At 52.8% G+C, this 24,618-nt stretch overlaps 1 protein-coding gene and 1 long non-coding RNA gene across 21 annotated transcripts in view; one reads left to right on the forward strand and one right to left on the reverse strand.

The window, feature by feature from the left end:
- Nucleotides 1-24,618, reverse strand: part of MAPT (microtubule associated protein tau) — a 107,682-nt gene that overhangs the window by 9,164 nt on the left and 73,900 nt on the right. For 6 of the 20 annotated variants that reach the window (XM_082443102.1, XM_082443115.1, XM_082443099.1 and 3 more), the window contains 7 exons: nt 22,988-24,100; nt 20,297-20,352; nt 17,534-17,728; nt 16,350-16,482; nt 15,096-15,149; nt 13,072-13,337; nt 2,565-2,657 (listed from right to left, as the gene is read on the reverse strand). In XM_082443102.1, coding sequence (XP_082299228.1) covers nt 2,565-2,657; nt 13,072-13,337; nt 15,096-15,149; nt 16,350-16,482; nt 17,534-17,728; nt 20,297-20,352; nt 22,988-24,100 — 1,910 coding nt within the window. The remainder of the gene's footprint in view (nt 1-2,564; nt 2,658-13,071; nt 13,338-15,095; nt 15,150-16,349; nt 16,483-17,533; nt 17,729-20,296; nt 20,353-22,987; nt 24,101-24,618) is intronic. The other 14 variants (XM_082443113.1, XM_082443100.1, XM_082443114.1 and 11 more) reach the window with 8 other exon arrangements.
- On the forward strand, nt 2,666-4,034 carry LOC309651004. The gene is made up of 2 exons (XR_014257887.1): nt 2,666-2,933; nt 3,574-4,034. It is a non-coding gene; the product is annotated as an uncharacterized lncRNA (long non-coding RNA).

Genomic DNA, 24,618 nt, shown 5'->3' on the forward strand with positions numbered 1-24,618 from the left:
GCCAATTACTGATGGAGTTCATTCAGGCTGACAAGTGGACGTGGCCTGTGTGCGTGGGTGCATGGAGGGAGGTGTGGAGAGCCCGCACCTCTGGGCGTCGGTGAGTTAACGATTAACGACGGATTCTGAGCGGGCACTGGAGGTGGGGTGGGGCAGGGCTATGGGAACTCCCCCTCCTTCCCTTTATGAGGGAGATGAAAGTGAAGGCTAGTGTGTACAGGCTTCCTTCTCTTCCCTTCAGCCTGGATGTGGTAACCAGTGGGGGAGGAGGGAGGGTGGAGCTGTGAAGAAGGGAGAGCCTGGATTGGCAGGGAGGGAAAAGGAACGGGGAGGGGGAGGGAAGGGGAGGGGAAAGGAATGGGGAGGGGGAGGGAAGGGGAGGGAAAAGGAATGGGGAGGGGGAGGGAAGGGGAGGGGAAAGGAATGGGGAAGGAGAAGGGAGGGGAGGGGGAAGGAGAAGGGAGGGGAGGGGAGGGGAGGGGAAAGGAATGGGGGAAGGGAAAGGAATGGGGAGGGGGAAGGAATGGGGGAAGGGAAAGGAATGGGGAGGGGGAGGGAAGGGGAGGGGAAAGGAATGGGGGGAAGGGAAAGGAATGGGGAGGGAGAAGGGAGGGGAGGGGAAAGGAATGGGGGAGGGGGAGGGAGGAGGCCAGGCTCTGGAGTGAATCCCGGAGCCGGCCAGGAGGCAGGGAGAATCCCTAGGAGAAGGAACAGAGCCTGCCTGCTGGGGAGTCACCTCCCAGCTGAGGAGAAGAGGGGCAGGGAGCAAACAGAGGCAGAGCCCAGGCCAAGGGTCCACTGTCCCCAAAACACCTGAGGCTGACATTGTGCTGGGGCTTGTCACCCCCCAGCCACCTTTCACCAGGAGAAGAGCTCTCTGTGGCGGCTCCTACTGCAGTGGCCACAGGCCAAGGACAGCGCTCGGGACCAGCCCGGGACATCCTGTGGCACTCTGCTGGAGTCACAGGCTAGCCCATCAGCTGGCAGAGAGTGCAGGGGGGATGGGAGGTGCCCCCGAGGAAGTCCCTTGATGTCCTGGGCACCGACAGCAGCAGAGGGAATGGACCCCCTGCCCCCAGCTTCCGCCTGAAGGAGTGGGGTGCTGGCTGCAGCCACTGGACCCCACCCCTCGGCCCCAGCAGCACAAGCCCCCGCCAGCTGACCAGACACACCAGATGCGAGTTAAACCAGAAAGCACATGTCGTTCCTTCTCTGGCCAGAGCCTGCCACCTGCAGGGAAGCCAGAGAGCCGGAGTCAAAGCTAAAACAGCAACGTCACTCGGAGCCCACGATCACAGCCTGGGGTGGTCCCCACCCCTTCTCTTGGCGGAAGATGAGGTGGCAGTGGGACAGGAGAGCAGGGACGGGGGCACGGCAGAGATACTGGCAGACACTGGTGAGGAGGCGTGAGTGAGCGCCGTGCAGCAGCCCCTTCGGTGGCAGAGCCGGGACCCAGGCGCTCAGGGCAGCAGGCAGCAGCGCATTGCGAGAATAAACCCCCAGGTCTGGACGCGGACAATATGCGGGCCCAGGCTGGGCACTTTCTGCAGAGAGCCCCCCCCACCCTGGGGGCTCCACAGTCACCCCGGCACTGCCAGCCAGAGGCCAGATGCCTGCTCTCAGAAACCATCCTCCTCCCCAGGGGTGGACCTCAAAGGGCCTCGAACCTCCTGCTCCCCAACGGGTTTAAACATTTGCCTACAGCTGACCAAGAAGGCTGGGGGAGCGAGGGAGGCTGCGGAGAAGGGGGGCCGAGCCTCAGGGTGCCGAGCTTGCGCCCATTTGTCTGTGAACTTGGAGGATAACAGCAGAGCCGGTCAAGTGGGCAGGCGAGAATGAGGATGCCGGCCCCCAATCTCAGGGACACATCCACTGGGGACGCAGGGAGTCCGCGGGGACGTCTGGAGGAGGCCAAATTTAAAAGGGCTCAAAGCAGCACTTCTGTCCAGCCTCGGTTGCGGGCAGGTCCCTGGTGCATTTTTGTTGGGCTCCTTCGCATCTGGAGCTTCTGCCGGGGGTGGAGCTGTTTTCAAACATGAGCCGAGAGGCTTAAGAATCAGCTCATCCCTTGCAAATGCAGAAGTCAAAGGCGAGCAGGGCATGGCCTCTGCTTGCTCTGAGGTAGGATGGTAAAGACCTTTGCGTGCGCTCCTCAGAACAAGCGGGCCAGCTGTCCCCAGTGGAGCCCCTTAAAGTGAACCTGCCCCGGTGACGGAGGAGTCTTAGGTGCTGCCACCTTCAGCCCAAACTCTAACGGGCTGTGGGGCTCCCAGTGAGCGGGGGCGAAGGCGGGGCTTATGCTGTGAGGACCCAGCCACCAGGAACAGGTCGGAGAGAGGACCAGTCACTTTCCCCGTTCTGCCCATGCAGCCCTGGGGCGGGCGCCCCTCCTGGAACTGTAGGCACGGATGTGGGGAGCCTGAGCTACATTTACGTGGGGACCCGGATAGACTCTGAGCCTGAGAATGGTTTATTCTATGCAATGTCTCACAAGTACAAACACTCATGCCACTTCTCAAACCCGGAACCGCAGCTCGGCGCAGGGATAGTGTGACAGTACTCACACTGCCGCCTCCTGGCACGTGTTTGATATTATCCTTTGAGCCACACTTGGACTGGACGTTGCTAAGATCCAGCTTCTTATTAATTATCTGCACCTTTGATAGCCAGAAAAAAGGATGAGTGACACACCACACCCAGATGCATTGCCCCGGACAAACATGTCTGGCTGCAGGCCAGGGACAGGAGGGCAGGGCTCAATCCCACCTCCCCGGGAAGCATTCCAGAACTGTGAGAGGTTGGAGGTGGGCCCCACCTTACAGCGCTGGGTTTACAAAACGGATCCATCAGGAGGCAGTTCTTCCCTTTACAAGAGGATTGCATTATGGAGGCCCCCTCAGAGAGCACCTCGGAGGCCTAAAAATCGGAGGCGAGTGTCCACCAGGTTGGGATGGAGCAAAATGTACTCAGTTACATTATTAAATGAATAAATAAAAGTCCCAACTGTGGCCTCATTCATACACCTGCCAGACCCCTCTGAACACTCACCGAGACCTTTAGGTGGCTGTTCTCAAGTCTGTTACGTATTGGAATCACCTGCAGATATATTTTTAAAATCCCAGACCCCACTCCTGACCTTAGAATCTCAGTCTTTGCGCTTATGAAAAGCACCCCTGGTGCTTGGTTCAGATGGATGCATGGCTAGGTTCAAGAATCACAGACTTCATGGGGAGGACACAGGTGGTTTGATGGAGAAGATAAACCTGGACTCCCTTCCACGGGAGTCCTTGGCCTCCTGGAAGGCAGGGTAAGTGCCTGCCCTTCACCATCGGCTCCTTCTCATCCACAAACCACCAGGCGCTCAGAGGGAACAGGGCGATGTTCCCAGGTGACCTTCCCTACGTTTTCCTGAGCAGGTGTGGTCCAGATGGTAGAGATCCCACTGTATTTCTGCGAGGCTCCTCCTTCTCCAGGCACCAGGGAAAGGGTGTGGGGCTATCAACATTCCAGGGGGGGAATGATTTTTACCCAATTTGTCTGTGTATTTCATAGACAGACAACCGTGGTGCAGAGACAACCGTGGTGCAGAGAAGAGGAGCTGAAAAACTCTGCGTTTTGTCTGCTACAGCAGGGATCACATCCTCGCCAGGTGTCCTCCATCAGGAGTGCCGTATTTGGAACCAGTGGGCCTTAGTTTCTATTAATCACAGGTATAAATAACTGCCAACTGAAGTTTCCAATGAAGAACCAGCACTGCCCTCTGAAATTCTGGAAATGGCACCAAGACCTCAGTTGCTGCCAGGTGGGGGCCACTGCCCCTGAGGCCCAGGGGCGGCTTTTAGGGCAGCTGTGGCTGGGGGGTCAGAGCCGGGGCCTGGCTCATCTAGGGTGAAGGGCCCCGAATCTGACCCAAGAGCCAGAGCCGGCCATCAAGGGGTCCACAGGTCCTCAGCCAAAGGAGGAAATAAGGACATGATAGCAAAATTTGTCCGTCCTACTTTTTGGTTTTAAAAATGGCCTTTCCTCCAATAAAATTTTAAAAAATAAAAATGAAAATAAAATGGCCTTTCCTTTATTACATTATTAATTATTAAATTACATTGATAGGAGATATTATTTTTAGATGTCCTTAACCTGGCAAAATTAAAATATAGTCATCTTCTCTTGGACCCCCATCCCTGTTTTTTTCCTTAATTTCACTTCTCTGAATTGAAAAACCTGGGAAGCACACACCTAACCCATCGCTTTGTTTTCTTTTATGTTCCTTTAAAGTAAAAAGCTATGCCTTTTTTCATCATACAAAAGTAACAGGACATTACGATTTTGAAAAACAGAGGTTCCAGAAAGAGGAGAAAACATTTTCTTGCTAACCCAGCACAGCCACTGTTGCATTTTCTTGAATTCTCTTCAATCCTCATATATAAAAATAAAACTACCATCTCAGACATATAAATGGTAGTAATTATTGTGTACATACTACTTTATATGTTCCTTTACCAAGTATTTGCCACGTTCTACAGTCATCAGAAGCATTAATTTAAAAAATAAGTCATATTCCATTTCATGTTATCTGTGCTATCAGATATTTATATTGATTCCATTTTAAAGAATACAGTCTCACCATGAACATCGTTCTGCAAGGAGTTTTTCCCATTTTGTGGATTGTTTTCATAGCACAGAGCGCCAGAAGTACAATTTCTAGGCCAAAGTTACAAACACTCTATAAAAACTCTCCACACAACTCTCCAAATGGCTTTCTAAAAGGGTCGGATTAATTTCTCCTGTGAGCACTGTTGAGAAAGTCAGTTTCACCATGTTGCTGCCAGCATTGTGCATTAAAAGAAATTGTTTTTCTTATTTCTTTGATTAAAATAAGTAGGTCTGTGTTGTTGGTTTATTATGCATTTCTTTGATTATTATTAAAATTGTTCCTTTGTCCTTTTTTTTTTTGCTAGTAGTTGTATTTTTTTTTTTTTCTAACATACAAATGTTGACATTTTTATATACTTCCTTTGTAACATTTCTTCCTTTGTAACTTCCCTGGTTTTTAAATGTAAAAACCATCCCTCATTTAGAGGCTGGATAAATACCTAATTCCACATCATCCTTCTCACCTGCCATCACCCATCCCCCCCACCCCACCTCACCCCGGCCCTGCTCCCAACCTTCCTGATGAAGAGGCCATTTAAAGCCCAGAGAAGTTCAGTGACTTTCTCAAGTCAGTGGCAGAATCCACACAGGAATCTAGATCTGGGTGTTTCTGCGGCCACGGCTGCCTATGTAACAATATTTTGCCTGAGCTGTTCTCAAGCCTGTTGTCTCATAAACCAAATGAAAACAACACTCTCTCAAGGTGAATGGTGACGTCTCTCCTGCCATATAGGAGACAGCATGGCAACGCCTCAGCCCAGGCTTGAGCTGGGATGAAGAGGTAGAACAGGTTTTCTCACCCTGCTTTGTAGGCAACTGCTGTCACCCTCTGCACAATGTCCTTGAATCATTTCATCCCACCCTCAAATTTTAAGGAGTCCCACATGAACTCCTGCTTTGGGGATCATTTTTTATTGATAACTTTCCATTGGCTAAGTCCCAGAAGCAGACTTTCCAGCTTTCATAAGAGAATCGGAGCAGTTTAGAATTAGAAAACACACGCCAATACACAAAATAATAAAACAAGAAGATTGAAAAGACAATGGTAAAAGAACGGGAGGTCGTCAGGACTGACAATGATAAGACTGATCATTACATTTAGCTCTGAGCTTCCCGGAGGCCAAGGCAAAAAGCGAAAACATGTTGGGTTACATAACTCTCTTATCTGACAAAGAAAACTTACCCGTTTTTCAAGGAGGATTGCCTTATTTTCTGTATTAATCCTTAGAAGAACATCATCAAAAAACTCAAGAGCCATTAAGCAATAACAAGATGTGCAACATACACAGAAATGTTTTCTCTGTGCAGCTTTTTCTTGTTCCAATCCCACAAAAAAGGCAACGAGCTTTTGTGGGATTTGGCAGGAGACATGAGGATATTTACAAAGCAGACCTGAATTACTGTTAGTTGTCAGATTAAGTCAACACCCTTTTCAGAATGGTAGATTTACAGAAAGGAGAAAAAAGGGCAATGGTTCGTATTATGAAATTGGAATCCTGAAACTTAATTTCCCAACTAGAGTAAACGTATGATATTGAGCCTCAGCTCTGGGTGGACACTGAAAATAGCCAAAGGAAAAAAACAATGTTTTGGAAGCTCCAAATTTTGATCCCGGGGATTCCTAGTCAAGGGATAAATTCCTGTGGTCAGGGTTCGACCCTGGAGGAGACGCTGGGGTGGTGTGAGCCTGGGAGCGGGTCCACTTTGGTTTAATCCATTTCCTGGAGAACCCAAAATGGTTCCAAACCCTCATCAGACCTTGTTCTGGTTCTGTTTGGGCTCAGATTTCTTGAGGTGCTCCAGATCGCCCAGCCCTCGCCACTCCCACCCCAGCAGCTTCCAGGCTGGCCCAGTGTCCTTGGGTCACCCCTGGTGAGGCCTGTCTCGAGCACTGCCTGGCACTGGGCCCGGCCTGGCCTCGCTAGGGTCAACAGGTCCAGTGCTGAGGACTGGGGGCTGGGATGCTCTGGTGGGAATTTAACCTGGGGTGGGCACCGGACGCCCACAGCAAGCCTTCTCTTCAAGTCCAAGGTGGTCAGCCTGAGAACTGACACAGGAGATCAAGTAATAGGGGAGTCACCTCTAGAACTATTTATACTGTTCCTTTAAACAGTGACTGCCCCAAGATTCTTTATAATGATGGGATTTACCCAAGATTTTTTCCCAGAAACACAGACGCCGTGTATAGGGAGAGATGCCCAGAGGGTCTCAGAGTTCCAAGGCTATCCCAGAGGAGGGTCCGAGCCTGGCTCAGCACAGCCTGACACTTCAGCTCAAGTTCAGCTGAGTGCCTGGCCCTGACCCAGGACAAGCAAACTATCCTAGGTACAGACTCACTTTATTTACTCCACATAAATGTTCCACACGTGTACTTTTAAAAATGAGACAAAGTTTCAACAAATACAACCAATTTTTGAAACACTCAGTTCTCCAGAATGGAGACAGACACAGCGTGCCGTCGCCATCTAGTGGCCACCTGGAATATTGCAGCCCAAGGCTTTCCAAGCCCGGCAGCTTTGGTAGGTTTCTGTCCTGCCTGGGGCCTTGGCATCCCAGCTACTGCCTTGGACATCCTCGGAGGAAGTGACTTCAGCTCCATCTGCTCAAAGCCAACCAGACCACCCCCCATGCTCTGGTCATGACTCTGCATGTCCCTTCTCACCTTGGCAGCCACAGGGATACCCCCAGTTCTCCTTACCTGGCAGCCTCAGCCCCATACGAGCTCCTTCTCTCTCACAATGGAAGGTACCTGGGACCTCTGTGCTCTCCGCTGACCACACACAGACGCTGCTGAGGTTGGTGCTGCCTTCACCTCGGCTGGGCCCAGACCTGCCCTCTTACTCACCTCCCCCCTCCGTGACTCACTGACAGTCAAGCCAGAGGCTCTGCGGCGGGAGCTCTCCACTACCCTCTTCTCCATCCTATCCTGTCCTGTCGGGGCAAACACAGAGCTGGTTCACAGCACACCCAGCAGGGGCCTCCCTCCATCAGCTCTTAACTCTCCAAAGCTCTCGCGTAAACGAACAAAACTCCACCCTAACCCACGCCCTTCTGCTACCCCAGCTGGTGCCAGTTTTAGCTTTATTTTGCTTTTGCTCTGAGTATCTCCAGGTGCAGTTTCCCACTATTCTCTCTTCTGTGTCTCCAGCACTCTATGTGGGGGACTGCCCTTTCAAAGACCCAATGACGGTCCCAAACAAGGGTCTGTCCTATCTTCTCTGACTTGGTAACAACTGATATTGTGGGTGACACTCCACAACACAGGTGACTCTCAGTATGGTGACCCTTGATGGTGCAGGTAACCCCCTCAGTGTGGGTGACAACAGTACAGGTGACCCTCAGTATGGGGGCCCCTCGATGGTGCAGGCTGTTCCCTCCTGCATATGCTTCCCTGGCCAACCTCTCCTCTTGCCCCTTTTTATCTGCTCACGTGTCTCTCTCTCCTGCCTGGGCCTGGGGGCAGAAACTCTCACAGCACAGGGCCTGGCGCTCAGAGGTGCCCAAGGAATGTTGGATCAATGAATAAAGGAAAGAGAGAAGGAACCAGCTTTTGGTGCCATTGTATGTTCTGTTTTCTAATTTATTTCTGCTCTTATCTTTGTTTCTGTATTCTTATTCTTTTCTTGTATTCTTTTTTCCCTCCAATAAGAACATAATTTATATGCTGCAGTCATTAATTTTTTAAAATGAGAAAAGCATTTAAAATTATGAATTCCTTCTAAGTGCAATTTGGGGGCATCACCACATAATTTATGGCATTTGTTATCAAGGCACTTGGAAAAGGCATTTTCATTTCCAAACTGAATGAGCAGTGACAAAGGAAAAGTTTTTAATTCCCAGGCATTTGTGGTCATATTGGTGATATGCACACAATGAAGTTCTGGTGTATTACACTGAGGTTAGAGATTAGAAGCAATTTCTGCTTCTCTATATTTATAGGTATTTTTCTTTATGGACTAAATAGATTATTGACATAATATCTGAACTCTTAACAACAGATAAACCCTTTGCCCTACAGTTTAATTCCTGATATTTGTTAATTTTCCCCTTTCAATTACATGGACTTTCTATGTCCTTTTATCTTTTTTAAAAATTTATTTATTTATTTTTGGCTGTGTTGGGTCTTCATTTCTGTGTGAGGGCTTTTTCTAGTTGCGGCGAGCGGGGGCCACTCTTCATCGCGGTGTGCGGGCCTCTCACTATCGCGGCCTCTCTTGTTGCGGAGCACACACTCCAGACGCGCAGGCTCAGTAGTTGTGGCTCACGGGCCTAGTTGCTCCGCGGCATGTGGGATCTTCCCAGACCAGGGCTCGAACCCGTGTCCCCTGCACTGGCAGGCAGATTCTCAACCACTGCGCCACCAGGGAAGCCCAATGTCCTTTCATCTTTTACTTTACTAATATCTACTGTGACACCTCCGGTCACAACTGTATTTCTATCCATTTTTTTCTTTTTTAAAATATTTATTTATTTATTTATTGATGTGGACCATTTTTAAAGTCTTTACTGAATTTGTTACAATACTGCTTCTCTTTTATGCTTTGGCCGTGAGGCATGTGGGATCTTAGCTCCCCATGGGGGTCTCAGCCTGGACTGCACACTGGGAACTCCTAGGGAGGCCGTCTCAAGATTCTCACGGGCCAGGGAGAGGCTCTGGCACTAGGATTTTTAAAAGAATCCTCCCCCTTCCCTGCCCCAGGTGATTCTCCTTTGCAGTTGCAGGAGAATTGCTACTCCTTCCCTCCCTCCCCACCTTTGGTGGATCCAGCTGGTTCTGTTAAAGTGGCCAAGTGATCATCTGCATTTTCCTTTAAAAGTAATTTCGTTTTGGGCTCTTCAAGCAATACATGTTCACTGTAGCAAATCATGAAAACAGAGAAAAGTACGAAGCAGAAAACAGATGTTTTACATTTTTTTCCAACCAGTGATCTGCTGTGGTTTTCAGGCTCCGCAGGTTTACAAACATGACCGTCTCCTGCTCCTCCTTCTTCAACGTGTCATCTGTTCAGGGAGCTGAGTTATCCTTCAGACTCTTGGAGCATTCGTTGTCCCTTTTGTAGCCGAATAAACAGTGATTGAGCACTTACTGTATCGTATGTTGGGCTGAATGAGAGGCCACAGGGACCCAAAGATCTCACGGGGACCTTGAGGGACCTTCAGTCTAGTCATTTTATTTTATTATTTATTTATTTATTTATTTGGTTGCACTGGGTCTTAGTTGCAGCAGGCAGGTTCCTTAGTTGCAGCATCTGGGCTCCTTAGTTGTGGCTCACGGGCTCCTTAGTTGCAGCACGTGGGCTCCTTAGTTGTGGCATGCGAACTCAGTTGCGGCATGCATGTGAGATCTAGTTCCCTGACCAGGGATCGAACCCGGGCCCCCTGCATTGGGAGCGCAGAGTCTTATCCACTGTGCCACCAGGAAAGTCCAAGGCTAGTCATTTTAGTTATTTATTTATTTAAAAAATTTATTTATTTATTTATTTATTTTTGGCTGTGTTGGGTCTTCGTTTCTGTGCGAGGGCTTTCTCCAGTTGCGGAGAGCGGGGGCCACTCTTCATCGCGGTGCGCAGGCCTCTCACTGTCGCGGCCTCTCCTGTTGCGGAGCACAGGCTCCAGACGCGTAGGGTCAGTAGTTGTGGCTCAGGGGATTAGTTGCTCCGCGGCATGTGGGATCTTCCCAGACCAGGGCTCGAACCCGTGTCCCCTGCATTGGCAGGCAGATTCTTAACCACTGCGCCACCAGGGAAGCCCCGGGCTAGCCATTTTAAAAGGCCTTCTGTGTGGATCCCAGGTGCCTTCTTTTTTCCTTTTCTTGTCGTTTTTCCTGGAGATTAATGTGTTGAACTTTGTTATGGGTCAGGTTTTCTTTTTTTTTTTTTTTTATAAATTTATTTATTTATTTTTGGCTGTGTTGGGTCTTCGTTGCTGCGCGCGGTCTTTCTCTAGTTGTGGCGAGCTGGGGCTACTCTTCGTTGCGGTGCGTGGGCTTCTCATCGCGGTGGCTTCTCTTGTTGAGGAGCATGGGCTCTAGGCACGTGGGCTTCAGTAGCTGTGGCTCACGGGCTCTAGAGCGCAGGCTCAGTAGTTGTGGCACACAGGCTCAGTAGTTGTGGCTCACGGGCTCTAGAGCACAGGCTCAGTAGTTGTGGCGCACGGGCTTAGTTGCTCCGCGGCATGTGGGATCTTCCCGGACCAGGGCTCGAACCCATGTCTCCTGCATTGGCAGGCAGATTCTTAACCACTGCGCCACCAGGGAAGTCCCAGGTTTTCTTTGTTTCACACAATTTTCTAGGTTTTCCATGGAATTTAAGGGGAAGCTGTTACTCCCCCTTCTTCTACTTCCTCACATCTCACCAGTAAGCCCCAAGAAAAGTCACTTTTCTCCTTTAACCTTCAGTTGCCATGGACACACATCTGCGCCCAGCGCGGTGCGGCCATAACCTGGGGGCACCCTCCCCATTTCCGCCCTGAGCATCAAGTCTCTGGCCCTTGGGGCGGGCAGCTCAGGTGCGAGGGGTGGGCTCCTCCCAGTCAGGCCTGTCACTGCTGCTCTCCGTGGAGCTAGGAGAATGGGGCCGAATGGGCTGGGGGAGCCGGCGGGTGTTTGCGGATGTGTGACAGAGCCCCGCAGCCTGGGAGATACTGATGGTCATGGTCTCCCTCTCGCCGTGATGAGCACGCTGGTCACAGCCCCACAATCTTCTCAGTGGTGCAGAATTGGCTATGTGGGCTTCGTTTTTCATTTTTCAAAACAGAGGCAAATACTCTGTGCTATGAAAACAGGGCACACACGGGACATCCACAGCGTTGAGGGAGGGGTGCGAACGCCAGTGGGAAACATCCCATCACCTTGGAAACCCTCTCCCTGGGGGTCCCTCTGCCCCCGGAGCCTCACAGAGGGGTCAACTTCAAGCCACCGCCCCAGCCAGCTGCGCCAGAGCCCCTTCTGGAAGGAGACAGGCATCTTTACGAAGCACAGCAAACACTGCAGGAAGGTAAACACGGCTCAGGCCCAGCACTGTGGCCCAAAGACCAGTGCGATGAGACCCCGAGAGGCACCCAGACCTCCCCACTGGGCAGGACCATTCGGGTCCCAAGGATGGGAAAGGCCAGCAGGGGTCCCTGAGGCTCCACGGGAAGCAAAGTGCAGGGTTTCAGGCAATGGCACCAACATGGACCAAAGGTGCTCCGAGACACCCACCCTCTGCGGTGACCCAGGCCCCAGACAAGAGTGATTAATAAAATCAAGAGTGCGGAGGCCCCAGCTGGGGGTCCCGACTGAAAGGGAAACACTGGCCCCTGCCCACCAGGAGGCTCGCTGCCCCAAAAACGGCCCAGCCTGGAAGGCCCAGCACAAGAGCTGGGTCTTGGTCTTCCGATCCCTTTCCCGCCTGCCTTCTTCCTTCTCTGTTCCCCACCCTGGTGCTGGGCGGGGGGAGGACTGCTGTTGTCTGAATTGTGTCCCCCAAAATCCACATGCTGAAGTCCTAATTCCCAGCACCTCCGAATGGGACTGTATTTGGAACAGGGTCTCTAAAGAGCTCATTAAGTTAAAATGAGCTCATTAGGGTGGGCCCTAATCTAATATGACTGGTGTCCTTATAGGAGGGGGAGACTGGGACATAGCAACACCCAGAGAAGGACCATGTGAGGACATGAGGAGAAGGCGGCGCCTACAAGCCAAGGAGAGAGGCCCCAGAAGACACCAACCCTGCTGACACCTTGATCTTGGACTTCTGGCCTCCAGAACTATGAGGCATTACATTTCTGTTGTATAAGCCACCCAGGCCGTGGTATTTTGTATGTCAACCCTAGGAAACTCATACAACGGGGGATGGGGTCAAGAAGAGGAGGAAGAGGGTCCAGGCCGTCCCCATTTCTCTCCACCTCTGGCCCTTGGAAGCTGATTTTCTCCAACTTTGGGAGACCCAGAAATGTCATGAGCACACATTTGTCTCTGGAAGCATCAGTTGTTCAAAACAGAATCACGAATTTCCCCAGAATTGGGACCTAAACAAATGTCCAACCAACACCAGAGACACACCCACCTATGGACTGGTTATCTCATTTTCAAAACACAAGGCAGCCAGGGAACCCCTGTGGCGCCCACTTTGAGAACCGCCAGGTCATGGAGCTACAAGCCTGTCACCTCAGATCCGTCCAATCGGCAAGGGCTGAAGTGAGGAAGGGAAGAACCGGTACTTTCTCTCCCCTGAGCAGGGCACTCACGGTGGTGACCCCAATAAAGAACCGAACAGTAACCTACTGTCTTTCCTTGAAGAGGCCGGGGACGTGCTTGTGCTCTGGGGGTGGGGGGGGACCCAGGCTGGTGGTGGCAGGAGAGCCACTCGCCCGCCTCCAGCCCAGCTGCGGGGGACCCACCCGCCTGCTCCTGCACAGCCAGCCTTCGCACGCCCTTACCTTCCCGCCTCCCGGCTGGTGCTTCAGGTTTTCCGTGGAACCGATCTTGGACTTGACGTTCTTCAGGTCTGGCATGGGCCCGGGGGCGGTCTGCAGGCGGCTCTTAGCTGCAGACGGCGACTTGGGTGGAGTGCGGACCACTGCCACCTTCTTGGGCTCCCGCGTGGGCGGGGTCGGCAGGGAAGGGGTGCGGGAGCGGCTGCCGGGAGTGCCTGGGGAGCCGGGGCTGCTGTAGCCACTGCGGTCCCCGGATTTCCCAGATTCACCTGGAAAGGAAGGAGGGCATGAGGCCAGTTAGCAAAGGGCTATCTGTCCTGGGCTCCATTCCCAGACTCAGGGCTGGATCAGGCACGTGGGAACAAGGTCAGAAGATCAGTCAAACCAGCAGGAGGCTGCCCTTGGTCCCATTTCTAGAGAAACGTCTCCACTTCCCAGCCTTGCTGCTTTGCGACAGAGACATCCTGCTTCCCAGAGGAGTAAAAGAGTGGTCGCCAAGGACCACCCAGTACCCCCTAGAGGGGGACCAACTCTGCCCTGTGGCCCTGGGGTCAGGAGAGGCTCCAGCTAGCTGTGTGGTCTCAGACAAGTCATTTACCCACTCTGAGCTCAGAGGAAAAAATTGTAATGCCTGCAGTGAGAGTGAGGCCGGGCAGGGATACGTGGCCTGCGCCCTAAATAAGGGCAATGCAGTGGTGGGCCAGGGGCCCATCTGGATCCACTGGACTCTTTAACCATGGGGTGAATTTTAAGCTGTTCGCCAAGTTCAAGGCCCCTTTCCCTCAGACCCCAGCCAAACTCCCAACTCCTCTGTGGTACCTGGGCTCCCCAGTGGTATACCTGCTTCGTGTCCATCTGTCCCTGGCTCTCCAAACAAGCCATGCTGCTTCCTGCCGCCCTGCCCTCCCGAGAACCCCCTCCCCACCAAAGCGACGCGCAGCAAATAGCAGTGCACTTTTCCAGGCACAATGTGGCGCCAAGCCCTCCAGGAAGGCTGCTGGGGGCATCCCTCTCCCAGCAGAACAGCCCTGGGCTCCCTAACATGCGTCTCTTCCTGCACTTCTCATCCCCCATCACGCTTTAATAGTTGGCTATTCCGTCTGCCTCTTGGATTCGTGTTTCACCAAGTGTGGCCCAGGCACCCCTGCATCAGAATCTCCAGAGCCACCACGGGGGAGTGGGACCTGTAAGATGCAGATCTCCAGGCCCCATCTAGACCTGCTAGGACAGAATCTCTAGGGGTGGGGCCTGCAAAATTGGTGCTTCCCACGCTCCCAGGGATTCTTGAGCAGACTCGAGTCTGAGAGCCACTGGGCTGGAGGCTGGGCTCCAGCTCTGAGGGTGGCTGATGCCCCCGCCCCAGGAACCATCTGTACCAAACAGGGACCTGCCGGGCCCCAGGCTGGAGAAGGGCAGCTCTTTGCTGGAAGCGGCGACTTCTCTTGCCGAGGGGAGAAGGAGCATGTGGCTTTTAGCTGAGTCTCCATGTGTGCTGGAACTCCCTCACGGTGCCAAGCTCTGCAGCAGCAGGGCAGACGAAGCCTCCAGGCTCGGTGCCCCCCACCCTCTGCCCCCAGGCACACAGGCTGGCTGGTGGACCTGGTGGTGGCTTCAAATTCTTTCTGCGCCACTGAATTGCAGAGTGACCTTAGGCAAGTTACTCGACGTCCCCGGGTCCAGCACAGTGACCGCCACCCACAGGATGCCAGTGCGATCTCACACGTAACCTGGTTAGGGCCAGTGCAGACCTCCAGCCCCCGTATCAGCTCGAGGCACGTTCTCCCCTGGGCCCACCACAGCCCTCGGCTGAAGTGAGAGCACGCAGGATTAGAAAGGCCCGTCGGACAGACATATCCGCACAAACCACACGAAGAGAGGAGCAGGAATTCTGACTGTTCCAACTTCAGGCTCAACGTGGGAAACCTACGTTTCAGAAGCACGTCCTCCCGGCTCTAAAAACCTAAGCCAACCAAGAGCCACATGAGCAAAAGGCATGACCCCGCTGGGCGAAGCAGGCTCAGAATTACCTCTCTCAGATTTTGCCCCTCCAGGGGGTGGTTTTTTCTGCACTTGCTTGGTAGCTTAAAAAGAAAAATCCACAGAAAGCCCGTTATCATCGAGCTTAAAGAGGCCTTAACGAGTGCTTGTCTATGGGCGCCCAAGTCATGCCCAGCCAGGCCATCCACAGAGGCGAGCAAGGCGGGGAACGGGGTCAGGGAGCAGGGGCCCCATCTGGCAGGAAACAAGGCCAACTTGGGGGAGATCTGTCCACCCAAGAGCAGGTAAGATCCAAAGAGAAACACACGTTCTTGTTTCCAGGTATGACTCCAGTTGCGTGAATCAACTGGCATAATGTCCAGTGAAAAAAAGCAGGGTCAAAATCATGTAACAATTCCAGTCACAAGTCTGTAAATTACCCCGTATCATATGTATTGTATACATGAGGAAAAACCCTGTGGGAGAAAACCAACCTTAGGGCCTCAGTGCAGGCCCCACCCTACGGCAACCTCGAGAAACACCACGGCCAAGACATGCAGCAGACAAGGGCTCTGAGCGGCCACCCCGGGGCCAAGGAGCAGCAGAGGCCCCGTGGCACCAGCCCAGGCCTCACGCACAGCCCATATAAGATCCACAGGGCCCCTGAGCACCACCCCGGAGCCAGCGCAGGCCAGACGCCCCCCGCGTCATGCACAATCTAAACCCAGTTGCCTGGGACAGTCCCCAGGGCAGTGAGACAGGGGCACTCAGCCTGGTTGTCCCCAATGGAAGCAAAATGGCTCAAGTGAAGCCTTGCCTTGTACTCAGAACCGAGTGGGTTTTACTCACAGGAGCCCAGGGGAACGGGCCCAGCGTGTGACTGCTTAGCTAAGATTCTTAGGTTCTGTCAGAGGGTCCCTAACATCCCAGCAAGTTAGCAGGGGCCGTGCCCTGTGTGAGGTCACCTATAGTGACCTAACCCTCATTTGGGGACTGAAAAACACCTCCCAGGGGCCCTGGACGTGGGGTCCAAGGATCTCAGAGAAGCCACTTTTCCATCAGTTATTAGTCTTACGGCTGCATTTTCCTCATGCTTAAAAGGCTGGTTAGACTTAGTCGAGCCTCGATTTCTTCATGGTAAAAAGTGGGGATACAATATCTAGCTCAGAAAATTAAAAGAATTAGAAAATGAACATTTGGTGCTTAGTAAACTGCAGGCATCGATCAGCTACCAGAGCTTAACTGTCAAGGCCTCCACAGTGAGCTCTCCCCCCGACTTGGATTCCAGAGAACATCCCTCTTACCAGTGCCCGGCGGGGTCTTTGGGGTGGAAGTGGTTTTTGCTGGAATCCGGGTGGCATTGGCCGGGCCCTTCTGGCCTGGAGGGGCCGCTCCCCGGGGTGTGGCGATCTTCGTTCCAGGTTTGCCATCTGCCCCCTGTAAACCGAAGCACGGTAGAGTGGTTTTTACGACCGGGAAAGGTTCCTGCCACCCGGTGTCAATGCCAGCCCCATTCAACCACCGTGGTTCCAAATGAGGCTAAGGTCAGGGTGACACTTTGCCAGCCAGATACAACAAATGTCCTCTACAATGATGAGGGTTTGCTGGGCACACAAATCCACAGCCCCTCCCAAATGCCTACCTTTTCCTCCTGGAGGGACATTTTACATGAGTTATCTGCAAGAGCTGAGCTAATGTATTTAATAAAAAGTCAACAGAGCTTATAGCAATGATCGAGTTCATCATCCAACCAGTGTCAGCGGGCAGGACATCTGTAGACTCTTCCGACGTGGACACCATTCTCTGACTCCCTTAGGGATTTATCTGACTGGTGGTGGTTAGTTTCAGAGGGACACGGAGACAGTTTGTTGAAACTGACCGAGAGTGCTAACAGAGCTCGGCCCTATCCTCCTGTTCTCTCCCAAACAAGCCTCAGGCTTCAGTACCACCTCAGGTGTGCTAAGAGCCCTTGGCGGGTGAACACCAGCATCAATTAGCAAACTGGCCAAAGGTGGAGCACAGATGCACAAGCACAGTCAGCTGACTGGGGACCCAGTTGATGACCTTGACATATAACACAAACTCAAAGAAGAAACTGACATGAACTGAGGACCACGAGATAGTTCAGGAAGCAGTAACTGGTGGGACAGGCATGGCTGCAGAGTGATGCTGTCCGACCCAAATGCAGGCAACCTGGAAGCACCTCCGGTTACCAAAGTCAGAAATGGACAAAGGAACCCAAACTGAGTGGTGATTTCCAAACCAGGGTCCCCTCCGGTGCCTTAGGGGCTGCTGCCACGAGGGCCGAAGGGGCGCCAAGAAGGATGGCACTGTGCCTCCTTTTCCTTGTTTCAACCAGAATTTTAACTGTTCTACGTGGCGCTTCTAGGTAAGAGCTTATCCAAAGAAAGGTCTTTGCAGCTAGAAAAGCATACACTTGAAAACCACAGGAGAGCAGCCTGATTCTTTCCAAAGGTGGTTTCCTTACCTTGACTTTCATCTCCTTTGCTCCAAAACTGCCAGTTCGGGGTGTGACAGAAGAGACGTGTTTAGGAGAAGATGGCTCTGGGCACACGGCGGGGCTGGAGGGTTTGATCAAAGGGTCTGAGCTACCAGGAGTGGGGCGTTTGGAGCTAAGGCAAGGCCTATTGTTCAGGGTTTTAGCAGAGGAAGGTGTGGATGTCTTAAACATAAACATGAATAAAATCAAAATAAAAGTCAGCACATGGGAGAAATGAACAAACTGAAAAAAGGACAGTAATTACAAATAAATAAGACAGGTAATGGTTTAAAGCCGTGATCTCCAAGCTGTTTGGATCACGCACCCTTATCAGTCCTTCTTATCAGGAAGAACAGGAAGTGACCATGCATCTCATGTACTTGTAGTTATGCATCAGCTAATATGTATACTACGATGCTAACATATGATGAACATTATGAAACTTTCATATGGCAGAACTTGGAAAATGGATAGACTTTCTGGTATGTTCTTTCTCCAGCCCATTGGATCTACTTCAGCTCTGCACTTTGGAGACCACTGGTTTAAAGGTGTCTCGCACCCAAAGAGTTGATGGAGGTCGCCAAAAGTATGTGATTCTTAGGATGTTTCTCAAGAGAACAGCTCCAATGTGTCCTGGGTCAGAAGTGCCCCAGGTTCTGCTCAGTTCCAGGTGGGGAGCTCATGCTGGCCCCCTAACTCCTGGCCCTCTTCCACCACACTGACAGAATCGTCCTTGCTAAAATCAGAACTGTGCCTGCCCCGGGTCTTGAAGAGTCTGCCTGACGCCACTTAGATCACGCGTGCACACACACACACTTTCTGAATAAAGTCTCAAAACTAAACACTGTCTGGTGAATCTTATCTGGCCACTGTTTACTCTTGAACATGATCCACCTAAGGAAATAGGCTGGGTGGGGCAGGCGGCCAATGGAAAAGGGGTCTGTGAGCTGGCTGACCTCACAGAGATGAGAGCATGTGGAGGATGGTGGCCGACACCTGCGGTTTGTCTGGATGGCCTCTGGGGGCCTTGGACGGGGATGTGTGGCCCTGGTAGAGAAGGGTGGCCTGGGAGGAGGAAGGGCCATGCCTTCAGGAATACAACCAAGAGGCCAAGTCCAGGGGTGTTCCAAGGAGGAAGTCAGAGCTACAGAGCAGGGTCCTGACCAGAGACTTTGTTACTGGGGTTCATCACTAAGGTGGCTGAGACCCTCTCTGCTGCCAGCCTTGGGGAGGGGGAGGGCGAGAGGGATGGAGCAGGGGGGGTGAGGGGAGGGATGCAGGCTGAAGCCCTGGGGCTGCTGACAAGAAAAGCTGAGGGTGGGTACTGGCAACCCCTCCTTCCCCAGCTGCGTGAGGTCCCCCTCCCCTGGCACTGCTCCCTACCTGGCCAAGTGGCCAAGGTTCGTGAGAGATCTGACGCCTTGCTGTGAGGCTGTGAGCAGCTCCAGGGCAGGGACAACTTCCTGATGGATGAAGGAACAGAATGCATGCGGGCATGAGGACGGGATTCCCCTGAATGGGCATCATGATTGGCAAGCAGCTATTGCCTTCCCTCAAGTTCCCGCAGGTCCCTCGGCTGCCCCACTGATGGGCAGAGTCCTGATGGCGAACCCTACCTCCTCTAGGGCAGGCACTTCGGGCAGCGGCCCTCAACACACATGACCAAACTCTTAGGGCTTCACTCTGCATCTGGGGGCTCCATCAGGCCTCCAGGACCGATTAAGACCCAGGCGTTTCAGGCAGCATGCATATGGGACATCTGAGACGCCTTTAAGAAAAACAGGTCTTCATCTAGGGCCCCAGTGAGACTTTCCTGGCAAAATACTACCATGCAGTTACAGGAGCTTTTTCCAAGATGCACAGTCATGGAGGAGAGTAAACTACAGCTGAAAGGGAGCATGAGAAGGACCACATTGCTCCGGGTGTGGTTTTGGTGGTGAGCAGGTTGCTTCATTTTCTGGGCCTCGGGGGGTTTCTGAAGACCGGCTGGCAGGATTTCAGGACGGCGTCCATGGCATCATGGCCCACGTGTCCACTCAGCACGTAGGGTGTGTGTCAGGCTTCCCTCCTCCAGCCTGTGGCAGCCCCACTCCGAGCTCGGCAGCAACCAAGCCGATCTGCTCAGAACTCCCAAACAGTCTCCTTATGCCCCCGGGCCTTTGCTTGTGCTGGTCCTACTCCTTAGAATGCCTCTTCTCACTCCTACGTCACCAACCCCCTTCATATTTCCTTCTTGGCCTGCCTCACAGGTCCTCTCTTCTAGGGCTTTTCCAGGACCCTCCGTCTCAGGCTGGAGATCCCTTTCTTGCTCAGTACTCCCTCAGCCCCCTAAGTAAATGGTATTTTCTAGATATATCTTAAATATATCTGTGTGCGTGCATGTCTACAGATACATATTTGCTGAGCCTAGACCTGTAGCGGGAAGTGTAAAATGTGCAAAATCCAAACTTCATTGCAGAAAATTCAAACACACCTTCATTTACTGTGAACGTCTTAATTCAAACTATGCTGATGCAACTACAATTAGGAGCATTAATTAATTCATAACTTGCTGACTGCCCTTCCCTGGCCCAAGCGTCCATGGATAAATGCTGGAATTTTAAAAGTTTGCATAAAAACACAAAGCACTCTGAATGACAGTTGTACTTCAGGGACAAACGCTCTCCACATGTTATATATAAAGATTAACAAAGCATGGCTTCTTGATCAACTTGATGGCAGCAGAGAGGTTTCGTGGTTTTGTCAGCTTACCTTGGTTTTTTTGTCATCGGGTCCAGCCCCATCTTTGCCTTTACTGACCATGCGAGCTGATAAAATATAAAATGAGAACGTATGTTACACCCATTCGCACAGCTCGCAAAGAGCCCGATGGAGTGGAGCTGATTTCTCGGGATCCATACAACATGTCTTGTTCAGTTGGGCCAGTGGAAATCCAGTTGATTTTCTTTCCCCTTGAATGCGTTAGGGTCTCGTTGTTAGTATCAACACAGCACACTGGAGTCATTGCTTGCAGCACCCTGACAGGAGCGGGCAGCAGGCTGGCCGAGGGCAGGGACATGCAGAGGGGAAACTGTTCCGGGCACATGTTGGCACAGGGGCAATCAGGGAAGGTACACAGTGCAGGACCACCTCTCCCAGGCTCCCTCCCCGTCTCTGTCGGGGTCAGCCTCCCCCAGCTGGGGCCAACCCCACTCCAAGGAGAGGCATTTGGAAAACCCAGGGCCACGGATGGGGCAGCTCAGCCAGGCCCCGGTCCCTGCAGGCCCCTCTGCTCATTCAAGGGCCAAGGGGCATAGGCTGTTTTCCCAGAGCCCGCCCCTCACTAATGGGGGCTTCGGTGACCAGCCCCAGCTGGCTCTCTGACAAGCCCATCCCACCCTTGACCCAACCCTGGAGGGTCTTCTCACCACTTACAGGCTCTCCCAAGAGGACTAATGCTTGCCATTTCTCCAAGTTGGCAACAATCTAGCTACCGTCAAACATCCTATAGATAACCTCTGGATTTTAGGACCAAACCATTGACGGCTTTTGTGTTTGGAAAGCCACACCCCTTGGTGAAACCAATCCACTTGTCTACCAGTGTCACCTCTAACTCACTCTTGCTACTGGCATTCATTATTGAAAACTAACTATAGGTTTCTGTCTTCGGCTTCAATATTGTATTTCCCCTGCTCCAGGGACAATGCGGCTGCTTGGAGCATCTCACTGGTTACTGGAGACCAGATTTCTAGAGTGACCAGCACTGATGACCTAGCCCAGAGGTTTTCAAACTTTACTATGCAGCAGAACCACATTGGGAGAGATTCCTAAAATACAGAATCCCGGGCTCACTCTGAGACGGTAAGCCTAAGGTGGGGCCCAGGAATCTGCATTTTAATAAGAGCCCCAGTGGACCTGATTCACATCTTTTGCCCCAGTGACCATCATCATCTATGTCACAACAAAAGCATCTGCTAGATCAGCATTTCCCAGTGCTGACTGGCAAACTGGGGAAATGCGTACTATGTATCCTTCTCAGAGGGTCATAATGTACATTATTAGAATATTAAAGGCTCTGACAAGTCCTGCTGCAGCAAACCCTGTTTAACTTTGTTTCACCTGTTTTTTTCCCCAAACTAATTGGACCATGGAACTCTTTTTTCCCTGGACACACCTATCAACATCCAGTGGACCAGTATTCAATAAAATGCCACTTCAGGAAACACTGTTGTAATCTGTCAAGTCACAGTATTTTGTCCCGTACTGTTTTGGAGTTTAGGATATTTTAAAGTAGGACTCTGTCTTAAATTTTAAATACAGGTTCCTTTATCTATAACATTCCAAAGTTTTCACGACGAGTAGACTCGAATCCACATTTAACAGATGCCTGCAACTGACAGCTTAAGTAGCCTCAATTTCTGGGCCCCGCAAATAATTCTAAAATGCTACAGGACCTAAATATATGAATGCGCCCGACTTGTGGCCATGAGGCCTCCTCTGGAGTATAAACTGTCCTCTCGCTGACAGGACACAGACCCTGACCCTTGGGAACCTCCCCTCCCATCTCTCCAGCTCCTGAAGGGCTGCTGCAGTGACGCTTCCCAGGGCTCAAGACTGGGCCAGGGCTGAGACCCCTGCGATCCCAGCACAGGGACTGCCTGGGCTCTGCCGAGGGACGAGGAAGTGTTTTCTTCCACAGGGAGTTTTTGTTTCCACTCACTGTCTATCCTGCCACAAGGCAGGGTGGAGTGGAGTGGGGGTGGGGACTCTGGGCCACCTCCGAATGCTTGTGTGTGTCGCCTGCTACATGTGATGTGTTGTCCACTGACAGAGCCGAAGAAGACAGGCATGTGCCCTCTGAGTCTCCGGGCTAGGAGGACACACTTCAGGACCTTCTGGAAGGCACTGTGGTGTATAGGGAAGGGAGGGCCTTTCGGAGCAGATCTACCTGGATTCCGAACCTGGCTCCATCACCTAATACTCAGTGACCTTCAGCAAGGTACTTTACCTCTCCGAGCCTCAGTTTCCTCATCTGCAAAGTGGGGCTAATTATGCCCACTTGGGAGGGTTGGGAGGGTTCTAGACAATGAATTTGAGACACATAACAAGCCCTCCAAAGTGGGAAGAGCTGCTATGCTCTCTGTGGAGTGCGGCCCACCAGCCTCCAGCGGGCCGATGGAACCTTGTGGATAAATCAAGTGGCCAGAGAAGCGAACGGGGCAGAAAGCACGGGGCGGGGGGTGTTGGTGACATGCAAAACGGCGGGCAAGCGTGAGAGGAGCCTGAAGGGCAGGAGGAGGCGGGGGGGTGAGCAGAGGCCCAGGTGGCCGGTTTGGTGGCTGTCCCCCGGGGGCCTTGGAAGCGGCAGGAGCCAAGGAGGGGCCGGAAGCTCAGTGGCAGTGCCCGCAGCCTGGGAGGCACACAAGGTCGCCGGGCAGGAGCAAAGGAGCTCAAGACACAGACCTTTGAGTTGAGGAACCCGGCTGACGGGTTTCCCCGGCAGACCAGCTGCAGGCTGCTTTTCAGATGGTTCTGGAAGGTCAGTCTTTTTTGTGTCCTCGCCCTCAGAGGGGCCCCGGGGCTCTTGCTCTGCTCCAGAGGCCCCAGGAAGTGCAGCCCCTTCCAAATCCACCTCCGAAGGTCCCTGTTCCTTCTGCACATTGGCTTTGATTTCCACATGGAACATGAACTCGGGGGGCCCGTCGTGCCCTTCTGCTGGGGGCCCCTCCCCGGGCCCATCGGGCTCTGAGACCCGGGTCTCTGCAGAAGCTTTAGAGAGGAAATCGACAGGGAGGGGGATGGCACCCTTGGCTGGGAAACCAGGGATCCCAGGGGCTTCTTCGGAAACTGCCTCGGGGGTTGGCCCGCCTCGGGTTGTGGGGCTCTGCAGACGTGGGGAGACCTGGGAGGGGAAGGAGTCCTGGGAAGAGGACTCATCAATGTCCCGGTCTTCATCCACCTCCTCGCCCCCCAGCCTCTCTTTGCCCTGCTCCCTCTTCAGAGGCGGCCCCTCCTGGGTCAGGTCTCCCAGAAGCTGGCGCTCCAGCAGCTCAGAGCCACAGCAGCTGCCGTCTGCATCCTCAGGTTCTGGCCCCGAATGCTGGTGTGTGGCCTCTCTGGGGCCTTCGGGCAGGATGGGAGCCCCAGGCATGTTAGACACGTGCTGGCAGGTCAGACCTGGGGTCCCGGGGTCCATGGCCTCACCTCCACAGCACCCTGGTTCCCTGAGGAAGCTTTCCTGGACAACCTTGACACTCCCAGGCTCCGTCTGGAGACATCCAGGGGAGGTGGGCTTCGGAAAGGCCAGCCCCTCCTCGGCCTGCTCCCCTCGCTTTGGTCCCCACTCCTGGTGGGGCTCCTGAGAGCCTCCTGGTGGGAGAGGCGGCTGGCAGACAGGATGATGCTGGGAAAGGTGAGAGGTCGCCAGGACGGGAGCTTCTGGCTGTTTCTCCCCCAGATGCAGCTCAGAGACCCCAGAAGCTTCTTGGCCGTGTGCAGGCTGGACCTGAGAGCTAAGCCCATTAGCAGGGGGCCTCTCAGACACTTCCCTCTGCTGGCCTGGAACTCTCCTCTCCTCTGGGTTTGAAGAGGCGGAGGTGGCAAAAGGTTAGCAAGAGCGCATTAAGTGTTTAACAGAAGGGACACACTTTTGAAAGAAGAAAAGGACATTTCAACGGCATCTCAAGCCCACCTAACCAAGAAAAAGGAGCCCACGCTCTGGGCTCACCCTCGCTGCTTTTCTTTGCTCAGAATGAAAGGTCTCTTGGTCTATCTGCCACCAACTTGCTGGGTGAGCACCTCCCCTCTCTGGGCCTCAGTTTCCTCATCTTTGGACCAAAGCCCCGTCTAGTGCCAGCATTATCCCTCTGCCCATCGTGGGTCTGGTTGGGCTCCGAGCATCCTGTCATTAACTGGGGCTGCCTCATGCTAACTCCACCAGCCACGAAGCTTGTCCTCCTCTCCAGGGACAGCGAGCCTCCGGAAGACTCTGGCCTCTAGCTGGGACCTGGCTGGGGCGCAGAGAGGATCTCTTTTCCTCCCCTTCTCTCTCTGTTCCCCCTTTTTGCTGAATGAAACCAGCAGGTGCCTACAAA

The sequence above is a fragment of the Balaenoptera physalus genome, assembly GCF_965194825.1.
Source record: "Balaenoptera physalus genome assembly, chromosome: 20".
NCBI lineage: Eukaryota > Metazoa > Chordata > Mammalia > Artiodactyla > Balaenopteridae > Balaenoptera > Balaenoptera physalus.